The sequence below is a fragment of the Homarus americanus genome, unplaced genomic scaffold (genome assembly GCF_018991925.1).
Source record: "Homarus americanus isolate GMGI-L3 unplaced genomic scaffold, GMGI_Hamer_2.0 scaffold26351, whole genome shotgun sequence".
In the NCBI taxonomy this organism is placed as follows: domain Eukaryota; kingdom Metazoa; phylum Arthropoda; class Malacostraca; order Decapoda; family Nephropidae; genus Homarus; species Homarus americanus.
Window position 1 is genome coordinate 6,407,143 of NW_024724368.1, and position 12,500 is coordinate 6,419,642.

General features: G+C 46.2%; 1 protein-coding gene and 1 long non-coding RNA gene across 2 annotated transcripts in view; both read left to right on the plus strand.

Annotated features, from left to right (window-relative positions):
- Nucleotides 1-878, plus strand: part of LOC121864233 — a 61,848-nt gene extending 60,970 nt beyond the window's left edge. The window contains exon 3 of the long non-coding RNA XR_006088571.1: nucleotides 724-878. This is a non-coding gene — a long non-coding RNA (uncharacterized LOC121864233). The remainder of the gene's footprint in view (nucleotides 1-723) is intronic.
- A 7-nt stretch (nucleotides 879-885) lies between these two features.
- Nucleotides 886-12,500, plus strand: part of LOC121864281 (gonadotropin-releasing hormone II receptor-like) — a 21,984-nt gene continuing 10,369 nt past the window's right edge. The window contains 1 exon segment of the mRNA XM_042363368.1: nucleotides 886-2,039. Coding sequence (XP_042219302.1) covers nucleotides 1,260-2,039 — 780 coding nt within the window. The 5' untranslated portion in view covers nucleotides 886-1,259.

The window sequence follows — 12,500 nt, forward strand, 5'->3', positions numbered from 1 at the left end:
ACAAACACACATGCACAAATACAGACATACGCACATACGACCATACATACAAACATACAATTACCAAAAGAATAAGTCATCATCTTTGCATCCACCAGTGATACGACCATTAGCGTGAATCTCATCAACTCACACGAACCCTAGTAGATACACGTGTCTAGTTGAAGCCACATTAACCTTAATAACAGCGTAAATATTATGAATACTCACTAAGGTTAGGAGGCTTCGCAAAAGGATACCCACATATTTTTCCTTTACGTACGAGTGAGTATTAACAATCAACATGATGGATCTGTTTCATCATTATCATCATCATCATCATAATCATCATCATCATCATCATCATCATCATCATCATCATCATCATCGTCGCCGTGACTCAAGGTTCCATAAGACATGTATAGTTGAAGAGTCTCCCCTTTAGATACGCCACCCAACTCAGAGATCATGGTGTAAGGATCGGTATCACCAAGACTTCAAGAACTAATAAATTAGATGATTTCTGGCACTTACCACCTAAATTTTTTGGGGGTGTTTGGCGTTAATCCCGTCATTTTAGTTCACATCACGAGCGTGTGGGAAGACTGAGACTGATATGGACAAGACTTTAGTACCTTATACCTTTGAGTCTGAGTATGAGTGAATTGTTTAGGGTTTTTTTTTATGATTAATTTATATTTATTGGCATTCAGTTCCTTCGCTTATCCTTTTACTTCATTTCAGATCATGGGAGAGGAAGGTTGCTGAGGGTCCAGTAGCCAGCCATGAGAAGCAGTTTATCTCCTGCCTTGGTGTAACTCAGTGAGGCGCTGGCACTTATCACTCGCCCCCAACAGCTACGCCTACAGGAGCAAGTGTGAGGCAAGGGGAGAGAGTGAACCCCCACATTCTCAGGTCTTATTAAACGTCTGCTACTTCAGGATCTACTTCTGCAGGAGGGGAGACTCTGAGAGCCTCTTCTACCTTGTGTCCGTCTGAGTGTTAATTATGTCCCGCACTACACGACTCGTTCCGGGACTTACCTGGCTTGTGTTGTCTTTTGTCTACACCAGAAACTGTGAAAGATGTTGACAGTGTAAGCAAAGTGTATAAGGAACAGGTGTAGTAAATCAGGTGTAACAGGTTTAACAGGTGTAGTAAATCAGGTGTAACAGGTTTAACAGGTGTAGTAAATCAGGTGTAACAGGTTTAACAGGTGTAGTAAATCAGGTGTAACAGGTTTAACAGGTGTAGTAAATCAGGTGTAACAGGTGTACCTTATGGGCATGTATATCGACAAGCGCAACAACATGGCATCCCCATTCCCCAACTCCTCTATATTGGAGAAGGTCCTCGGGGCCACTCACCACCACAATCACCATCACCAACACCACCAACAACAGCTCCTCGAGTCACCATCGTGGCAGGAGGCCTCTGCTGCCGTCGCCGCCACCGCCTCCTTGGAAGACCCAATCATCGAACTCAAATACCAAGAGAACTACGACAGCGCCTACATCAGCTCCTCCGACTACCTGGAGCTGCTACAACAACAACAGTACTACCAGGGGGCAGAGTTCAACTTCAGCTGGGGCATGATGATGAACTCCACCAACGGTACCAACATGACCTCCTCCATATCAGAGGATCTCACCCACATCAACATGACACAACTCATAGCCTACTCCCTTCTCTTCCCCTTCGCCGCCATCGGGAACTTGATGGTCTTCGTGGCGCTGTTCCGCAACCGACACAGAAAATCCCGCGTGAACATGATGATAATGCATCTGTCACTAGCAGACATGATCGTCACCTTCGTCTTCCTGCCCACTGAGATCACCTGGCACGTCACCATCGAGTGGGTCTTCGGTAACTTCGGCTGTAAAGTGTACAAGTTCTTTTCCGCCTTCGGGTTCTACATGTCATCGATGGTGCTGGTGTGCATCAGCCTAGACAGGTACTTCGCCGTCCTACATCCTCTCAAGGTCAATGATGCACAGAGGCGGGGCAAGATAATGCTCTTCTTCGCCTGGCTCATCTCAGCGGTCATCTCCCTCCCTCAGGTAAGATTGAAACATCTCTCTCTCTTTGTTTTTACATAATAATATCTCTCTTACCTGCAATTATCATTCACCTGTGGGTTAAACAGGTACTTACAGGCCTGCTAATGATGAAACAAGAAATATCACTCGTATAGGCTCTACAGCACGACAATATTGGACCCTACGTGTGTTAATGTCGCTTTGAATTTTGTACGTAAACTCTCTCTCTCTCTCTCTCTCTCTCTCTCGGCAGCGTCTACAGTTTACTGCCATACGTGACAAATTACCTCCACAACAGATAAACATACTTACATCCCTTGCATCTATAGCCTACCTAAGAACCAGTCTTAGAGGGGCATTAAGAGACCTCACATGTGGAGTAAGAGGCGACATGTTTTTAACTTAACCTATATCTCAAGGAAAGATTATTTTAGATAGTATAATGTGTATGTATATATGTATGTATGTATGGTAAAGAATCAGTTTATCTGTCTATTTCTCTCACACGTTATCCATACAAAAACAAACATATACACAAATTAATATATAAACTCATATAACTAATTTTACCTTTACATCTGTCATTTAGAGATTATGATAATATTTATTTAATTTCGCTAAGTAAATATGTACATCATGCAGGTCATCTTGATAAAGTATATGTTGGTTTTAGTTAAGTTCCCCCAGGCTCCTCTGAAGACTTGCAACATCATGTGGTATTAATCCAAACAATGTGTAAACAGATGAACTAAATCATAAACAGTATAAATATTGTGAAGCTCAGTGTAAACAAAAAATTAAGTTAAATAAGTATCACACACACACACACACACACACACACACACACACACTACAAATAAAACGACACAGTTTCCCCCCCTTCCTCACCACTTCCTCTTCCCCTCACCACCCTCCCCTTCCCTCACGACTTCCTCTCCCTCACCACTTCCTCTTCCCCTCACCACTTCCTCTTCCCCTCTTCCTCTTCCCCTCACCACTTCCTCTTCCCCTCACCTCCCCCTTCCCTCCACTCCCCTTCCCCTCACCACTTCCTCTTCCCCCCCCTCACCCTCCCCTTTCCCCCACCACTCCCTTCCCCCTCACCACTCCCCCTTCACCCCTTCCTCACTCACTTTCCCTCTTCCCCTCCCTTCCTCTTCCCTCACCACTTCCTCTTCCCCTCACCACTTCCTCTTCCCTCACCTCCCCCCTTCCCCTCACCACTCCCCTTCCCTCCCCTTCCTCCCCTCTCCCCTCACCCTCCTCCTCTTCTTCCCTCACCACTTCCTCTTCCCCTCACCACTTCCTCTCCTCACCACTCCTCCCCTTCCCCTCTCCCCTCACCCTCCCCCTTCCTCCCCTCACCACTCCCCTCCCCTCCCCCCTTCCCCTCCCCCCCCGCTCCCTCCTCTTCCTTCTTCCCCTCACCCTTCCTCTTCCCCTCACCACTTCTCTTCTTCCTCACCACTTCCTCTTCCCTCACCCTCACCCTTCCTCTTCCCCTCACCACCTCCCCTCCCTCCTTCCTCTCCCCTCCCTCACCCTCCCCCTCACCACTCTCCTTCCCCTCTTCCCCCCCCTCACCACTTCCCCTTCCCCCCTCACCACTTCCTCCTCTTCCCTCACCACTTCTCTTCCCCACCCTTCCTCTTCCTCCCCCTTCCTTCCCCTTCCCTCACCACTTCCTCTTCCTCCCCCCTCCCCTTCCCCTCCCCCTCCCCTCCCCTTCCCTCTTCCCCTCCCCTTCCCCTCTTCCCCTCTTCCTCCTTCCCCTCCCACCTTCCCCCCTCCACTTCCTCTTCCTCTCTTCCCCCTCCCCCTCCCCTTCCCCTCACCACTTCCTCTTCCCTCACCACTCCCCCCCCTCCCTCCCCTCCCCTTCCTCACCACTCTCCCACTTCCTTCCCCTCACCCTTCCCTCACCCTTCCTCCCCTCACCACTCCTTCTCTTCTTCCCTCACCACTCCCCCCCTCCCCTCCCCTTCCCTCCACCTCCTCCCCTTCCCTTCTCCCCCTCCCCTCTCCCCACCCTCCCCTCACCACTCCTTCCCCTCACCACTCCCCTTCCCCTCCCCCACCACTTCCTCCCCTTCCTCCCTTCCCCTCCTCCCTCACCCTTCTTCTCCCTCACCACTTCTCCTCACCACTCCCCTTCCCCTCCTCTTCCTCCCTCCTTCCCTCCACCCTCCCCCTTCCCCTCCCACCACTCCCCTTCCCCTCACCACTCCCCCTTCCTCCCCTCCCCCACCCTCCCCCTCTTCCCTCACCACTCCTCCCTTCCCCTCCCACCCTCCCCTTCCCTCACCACTTCCTCTTCCCCTCTACTCCCCTTCCCCTCACCACTTCCCTCTTCCCCTCACCCTCCCCTTCCCCTCCCACCCTCCCTCTTCCCCTCACGACTCCCCTTCCCCTCATTCCCCCTTCCTCGCTCCCCTTCCCCTCACCCTTCCTCTTCCCCTCCACTCCCCTTCCCCTCACCCTTCCTCTTCCCCTCACCCTCCCCTTCCCTCCACCTCCCCCCCTTCCCTCCTCACCACTCCCCCTTCCCTCACCACTCCCCTTCTCCCTCCCCCTTCCCCTCACCCTTCCTCTTCCCTCACCACTTCCTCTTCTCCTCACCCTCCCCCTTCCCCTCACCACTTCCTCTTCCCTCACCACTCCCCTTCCCCTCACCACTTCTTCCCCTCACCCTCCCCTTCCCCTCTCCTCCCCTTCCCTCCACCCTCCCTTCCCCTCTTCCTCTTCCCCTCACCACTCCCTCTTCCCTCCTCCCCCTTCCCCTCACCACTTCCTCTTCTCCTCCACCACTTCTCCTCACCCTCCCCCTTCCCTCACCTCCCCTTCCCCTCACCCTCCTCTTCCCCTCACCTCCCCTTCCCCTCCCACCACTCCCCTTCTCCCACCACTCCCCGTTCCCCTCACCACTCCCTCTTCCCCTCACCCACTCCCCTTCCCCTCACCCTCCCTTCCCCTCATGTAGTCCCCCTCCCCGCCCTTAAAGCCCAGAATGTATCACCTCTAGATCCGGTTCTTATCACGTGTGCTGGGGATTACTGTAATGTCCTGGGAATTGCGTCTTGATATTTAGAGACAAGGAAAAGCACAGGTGGGGGGTGGAAGGGGGAAGGAAAGAGAGGACAGGAGAGAGAGAGAGAGAGAGAGAGCATCATCTAACCCCCTTCCTCACATGAATCTCTCTCACAAACTCCTTCGTCTCTCCTTCAATGGGTGAAAGAATCCTTCCAGTATCTCTCCTCAGTGCCTCCTTTATAGGATGGCTTCAGGTAATTACCCAATCCTTAAGTCCTTTGGGGTTGAAGAGATTGGAGTCTATTCGTTCTTTCAGTGGTGTATTGTTGGAGGCCCTTTTAATCTGCAAACTAATATTTCTTCTTTTGGTTTTTCTCGTTCTTTATCTTTCTTTTTCTTCTTCTTCCTCTTCGTCTTCTCGTTCTTTATCTTTTTTCTTCTTCTTTTTCTTTATCTTTTTTCTTCTTTTTCTTTATCTTTCTTCTTCTTCCTCCTCTTCGTCTTCTCGTTCTTTATCTTTTCTTCTTCTTTTCTTTAACTTTCTTCTCCTTCTTCATCTTCGTCTTCTCGTTCTTCATCTTTTTCTTTTCTTTCTTTATCTTTCTTCGTCTTCTCTTTCTTTATCTTTCTTCTTTCTTTCTTTATCTTTCTTTATCTTCGTCGTCTTCTCTTTCTTTATCTTTCTTCTTCTTCTCTTTCTTTATCTTTCTTCGTCTTCTCTTTCTTTATCTTTCTTTGTCTTCATCCTTCCTCTTTTTTTATAGGAAATTCGTGATATTTTCCACATACCAAGAAATTGAAAATATATCAGGCACTACACTCGACACCCTTCATATCCCCAATAGTAAAATAAAGTGCCGATTTATAACTAGATACACCATGAATAATTCCCTGGGATCGAACCACCAACCCTTAGGCTAGGATGTGAGTCTTTTATCCACTCAGCCACCGTACTCCTTCCACATACTTAAGGATAATTCAAGGATTTTCTCATTACCGAGTCCTTAAATGTAAAATTTCCTTCACTGGAGAGGAGGGATATATAGCCAGCCTCCAGCAGACTATCTCAGTGCATCTCTCAGTATCTCTTGCTCATGGAGATTATATCAGACTGTCTCTCCACTATTCCCTCTATCGGTAAAGTATTAAAAAACATTTCTCTCAGTCTCACAGCATCATGTAAGCTGGTATAATCTCTATAATGTTAATCCACCTTACTCTGATTATCCTAGTGACCACAAGGGTTCAGATGATCCAGTGTTTAATATTAAAAACTCTTAACTAAAGTTGTAGTGTAAGGCTGAAGTTTAATACCATCAAGTCTCCAGAACCTCTTAAAAGCCTCGTGCTGAATACAGACCGAGTCCACCGCTTCGAATTCTTTAGTAACAAGATTCCAGACAGCCTCGAATCCCCTCCCCCCCCCCCACATATATATATACTCCCTCGGTAAGACAGATCCTTCAGTAATCCCAAAACCCAAAAACAAAATCCAGGCAACAACAACAAATCTCATGGAAGTGTTTATTTGTTTGGGTGTTGTTTTACTGGAACGAGATTCAACACTCCTCAAGGAAGAAAAAATAACTCAAGCCAAGTCAATAATCTCTTCAAGCAAGCAAGCAAATATCTCACAGTCTCCTTCCACACACACACACACACACACACACACACACACACACACACACACACTCTTCTAGGTAATATCACTCACAAGGGACATTTTTCAACAAGCGCACCAGTCACTGCAGCGAATCCGACACCACCCAGCACCACCCACAGTGAACCTGGGACACGTTCTTAGCCGGATACCCTGATTTATGATGCCTGCCCACGAAGTCGTTATTCCCGCATGGAGCAGCGAGTTCTGACGGGTGTGTGTGTAATAATAATAATAATAATAATAATAATAATAATAATAATAATAATAATAATAATAATAATAATAATAAACGGTTTATTAATAGAGTTGCAGCCGGTGGCTGAAAATATACAAACTTACATGTGATTTAGACATAATGATATGCGTTCAATACATTTACAGGGCTGTACAGTACATAAATCAGGATTGTTTATTATTTTAACAATAGATGGGATGAGTGCTGTTCTTATATCTATCGGTGCGGGCTCTTATGGGCTGAATTTTGTTGTAGTGGCGGACTGTGCAGGTGGGTGGGGGGCTACAGTGGCAGGAGGTGGCGATGACGAGGTGGTGCAATAGTTGGCTGCAAACCTTTCCAGTGCTTGGTGGTGGAGGTCACTGAGGATGGCATTTCCAGGGTGGAAAGCGTTGGTGTAGTCAGCGCCGAGCATGATTCTGCAGGCCCTTTTCTGTACCTTCTCTAGCTGACGTTGTTGGGTGGAGTTGAGAGAAGACGACCAGGTTGGTGACGCATACGTTAGTTTGGAAGATAAAGGCGTTGTAGATGGTCCTCAGCTCTGGGTGGGTGTCCCCAAGTGACCTAAGTCGTCGTAGCATGTAGAGAACGGTACAGGGCTGCTGACTGTGTTATTTACATGGGCCTTCCAGTCAAGTTTGTTGTCTATAGTTACACCCAGAAGTTTGGCAGACTGCACCAGCTGGAGAGGATGGGCACCCGCTGTGACTGCTGGGGCTTGCACTGGAGTGGTGGCGGTATTGATGTGCATGACTACGGTTTTGGTGTGGTTGATGGTGACCTTGTTCTCCGTAGTCCATGCCTGTAGCCTGTCCAGGGAGCCTTGTAGCGATGAGTAGTCTGGTGCGGTGTTGTCCCTTTCCTTCTCTTTCTCTCCCCTTTCCTCTCCTCCTATACTCCACTCTCTTCCTCTCCTCCTCCACTCCCCTTCTTCCCCCCTCCTTCCCCTCCTCCTCTAGAAAACTCTAAATTATAAATCAGAATAAAAGTCTATCTTTCGTAAACAAGTTATTAAAATCCTCCTCCAGGTGTTACCCCGAGTATTAGGTTAGGTTAGGTTAGGTCAGGTTAGGTCAGGTCAGGTCAGGATAGGTCGTCAGGTCTGGTTAGGATAGGTCGTCAGGTCAGGTTAGGCTCGGTCAGGTCAGGTCAGGTCAGGTTAGTTTGGGTTAGGTTACAAAAAAATCTTTCTCTAAACTCCAACGTCAAGGTGAACGATAACCAATCACCAAACGCCGTGATATCGAAAAACCAATTAGTGGACGTCATTGTAAGCAGCTTAGTAACATGCGACCAATAAGAATCAGAGTTATCCGCAAACACGTGTAATTTTCTTGGTATGTTTTAGTCACACTTGTATAATCCTTCGTTAATATTCATCTATTTTATTCCTAATATTTTACGTTTTTTGTCGATAATTTTTCCCGAGAATTTGGAATGACGTTAAATAGTGAATTCCAATCAAGGTGAAGGTGAGTAGATTTGTTGTTGTTGCTTGTGTTGTTGTTTTTGCGTTGTTTTTTTTTCTTTTTGTTATTTTTGTTGATGTTTTTATAGGATGAAATTTTTACGTTCTTCATATTATTATTAACTACACTTACTACCACCACTAATAGCTTAAATAAGAACATAAGAATGGAGGAAACTGCAGCGGGCCTATTGGCCCATACTGGGCAGTCCCATATACACCCAACCCCTATTGTTCATATAAGTAACCTATGTTTGAAGCTATCCAGCGTATTCGAGTTAATGATGATTTTGGTATGTTCCATTCATCCCACTATGTTTCCAAACCAGTGTTTACCAATTTCGCGCCTAAATCTAAATTTGTCGATTTAAAACCATTGTTACGAGTTCGCTCCTGGTTGGATGGTTTGAATACCGTAACGTCCCTTTGTTTAGCCCTGACTTCCATTTAACACCTCTATCATGTTGCCTCGCTCTACGTCTCTCGAGGAGTGAAGTTAAGATGCTTTAACCTGTCTCTGTACTCAAGGTTCCTAATGCCCGGGATTAGTCTTGTCATTCTCTCGGATTCTCAAGGATTCTATATCCATTCTGTAATACGGTGACCAGAACTGAACTGCGTAATCCAGGTGAGGTCTCACAAGCGCTTGATATAATCTTAAGACGACCTCTAGTCTTGACTACTAACTCCTTTGTATGAACCCAAGTACTGTGTTAAATGGGGGCTACCAAGGACTACCACACAGTAATTACCTAGATGAGGCTACCTAGTATTACCACACACTTTAATTTACCTACACGGGGCTACCACTACAAGAGACTACCACATACACTTATTACCTATATAGAGGCTACTAGAGGCTACCACACATTCCTTAATGGACCACTTAAGCCTTCAGTTCCAGTTAAATCCTAATTAATTGACCTGAGATGACCTGGTACTTGCTCCTGTCAAAAGCTGATCAAGGTAGAAAAACACCTTTGTATGTGTTTTAGGTGGGTGTTTCCCGTGTAATTAAGGGTTGATTCGCAATGTAGTCTTAGGCAAGGAAGGAAGGAAGGAAGGAAGGAAGGAAGGAAGGAAGGAAGGAAGGAGGAGGAGAGGAGGATATACCATTATATATATGATTATATATTTACAAGTCCTACGCATTACGCACGGCAGCTGTCACGTGTACGCCGGCACGTGAGTCGGGAACGAACACGTGAATGGATCTGCCAGCTGTAATGTTATTCACGTGCTGACGAGAGGAACTTTCGCATATATGAATGACTCGCTGCGTTATGACTTGGCTAAACTATTATTGACGACACCCGGTGGATAGATGGATCGAGGAGGAGGAGGGAGGGACAGACAGACAGATAGATAGATTCAGATAGACAGATAGATAGATTCAGATAGATAGATAGGTAGATAGATTAACAAACTAAAACCCACTAAAACATAAAAAAACACACATAAAAAATGAAAACAAACACAAAAACTCATCATTTCCATAGAAGGTTTTTTTTAACTCTGGAATGTAAAAAAAAGATCTCATAATGGCGACACATCATTTATTCATGAACCTTCCCCTCCCCGTCTCTCTCCCCCCTCCCCCTCCTCTCTCCCCCTCCCTCCTCTCCCCTCTCTCTCCTTTGCTACTACAGGCATTTACATATTTACACAATCTACATATTTATATATTTTCTCATATTTTACAAAGTACGCACACACACACACACACACACACACACACACACACACACACTCCCATCTCCCATGTTGATTAGAAAACAGTAGCAGCTCAGTGTACGTGTGTAATGTACGTTAATGAGTGTACGTGTGTGATGTACGTGTGTGATGTACGGTGATGTGTGAGTACTGTGTGATGTGCGTGTGTATGATGCGTGTGTGATAATGTAATGTGCATTATTGTATTATTGTAATGTACGTGTGTGATGCATTATATATTGATGTGCGTAATAATGTATACGTGTGTGTACGTGTGTGATACATTAATGTGATGTACGTTATTATGTAATGCGTGTAATGTACGTGTGTGATGTACGTGTGATGTGTGCATGTGTGGCGTGTGCTGATGTACGTGTGTAATGTGCATTAATGTGTTGTGTAATGTACGTGTGTGATGTACGTGTGTGATGTGCGTGTGTGTACGTGTGTGATACGTGTGTGATGTACGTGTCTGATGTACGTGTGTGATGTACGTGTGTGATGTGTGGGATGGTGGGGAATGCTTAAATTAAGCGGGGTCTAATTGTGTGATGTGTGTGTGTGTGTGTGTGTGTGTGTGTGTGTGTGTGTGTGTGTGTGTGTGTGTGTGTGTGTGTGTGTGTGCGTGCGTGCGTTTTACTTACTCTGTTGGTTGTTTGGGTTGAAAAGTAGAGACTAGAAAGATAGAAAAGATTCAAGACATATAACAACAACAACAACAACAACAACAACAACAACAACAATCCCCCAAAACTCCAGGCTCCATTATTAAGAAACCCACAAATTATCTAAAAAAAACCCCCTTTAAATACTGAACCCCTTTATCCAATACCTTCTTATGTATGTACAAATCCCCTCCCCCTTATATAAGTACAACCTTTCACTCAAATAACCCTGGGATACATAACATTGAATTTGTAAAGAAGGAAGATATTTATAAACGCGATTTATATGTTGTGAAAAGAGTGCTATCATCCCTCCTTGACTACTACTTAAACCACTAGTACAGAACTACCACTATTTCTACAACACTGCTACTACAACTATCGTTATTACTATTATGATACGACTGTTATCATTATTATCATTATCGTTAATACACAACTTCCCAGCAACAGAACTCAGGCTCTCAATTGGTACAGTCATGTTAATATTGTTATAATTGTCCAGTCTGTATCTGTGTTATTTATGGTTAAATAAATTTTTAACATCAATACCACTACCACCACCACCACCACCACCCATCACTCCCATACCCAACCATCCCCCACCATCAACCACCTCTCTCCCCACCACCTCCTCCATCACCACAACCAACCATCCCCACCACCACAACCACCTCCTCTCCCCCCCCCACCCTCCTCCCATCCACCCCATCCCCCACCACATCAACCACCTCCTCCCCACCACCACCACTCACTCCCATCCCCACAACCAACCATCCCCACCACCATCAACCCTCCTCTCCCCCACCACCTCCTCCCCACTACCACCACAACAACCATCCCCCACACCATCAACCACCTCCTCTCCCCCACCACCTCCTCCCATCACCACCACAACCAACATCGATGAATTCGGATATAATTCAAATTTCAAACCAGCTTTATTACTTTTTTAAATTACTCTTTGAAAACATAAATAAAAGTTGGAATACCACAAAGGTGACTGTGGTAACCTGACCATTAAATTCGTAGAGTGAAGAGAATTTGCATTTTGTTAATAATTGCTGAGGTTGTAATGTTAATTGGGGTATGGTTAGTAATAGGGAAATTGTGGTTGTAGGTGTGGTTGTGATAGTGGTTGTGGGTTGTTGTGATACCGGTAGTGGGTGGTTGTGATAGTGGTAGTGGGTATGTGATAGTGGCATGGGATGGTTGTGGTAGTGGGTGGTTATGATATGGTGGATGGTTGTGATAGTGGTAATGGGTGGTTAGGGTGTTGTGATAGTGGTTGTGGGTTGAGATAGTGGTATGGGTGTGATAGTGGTAATGGGTGGTTGTGTGGTTGTGATAGTGGTTGTTGTGGGTGGCTGTGATAGTGGTGGGTGGTTGGATAGTGGTTTGGGGTTGTTGTGATAGTGGTTGTGGGTGGTTGTGATAGTGGTATGGGTGTGGCTGTGATAGTGGTAGTGGGTGTGATAGTGGTATGGGTGCAGGATAGTGGTATGGGTACAGGAGTGGTAATGGGTGGTTGTGATGTGAGGTGGGTGTAGATAGTGGTTGGGGTTGTTGTGATAGTGGGTGGGTTTGTGATAGTGGTATGGGTGGTTGTGATAGTGTTGTGGGTGGTTGTGATAGTGGTATGGGTGGTTGTACAAGTGGTAGATGTTGGTGAGTAGTGGTAGTGTGTAAGATAGGGTGGTAGTGGGTG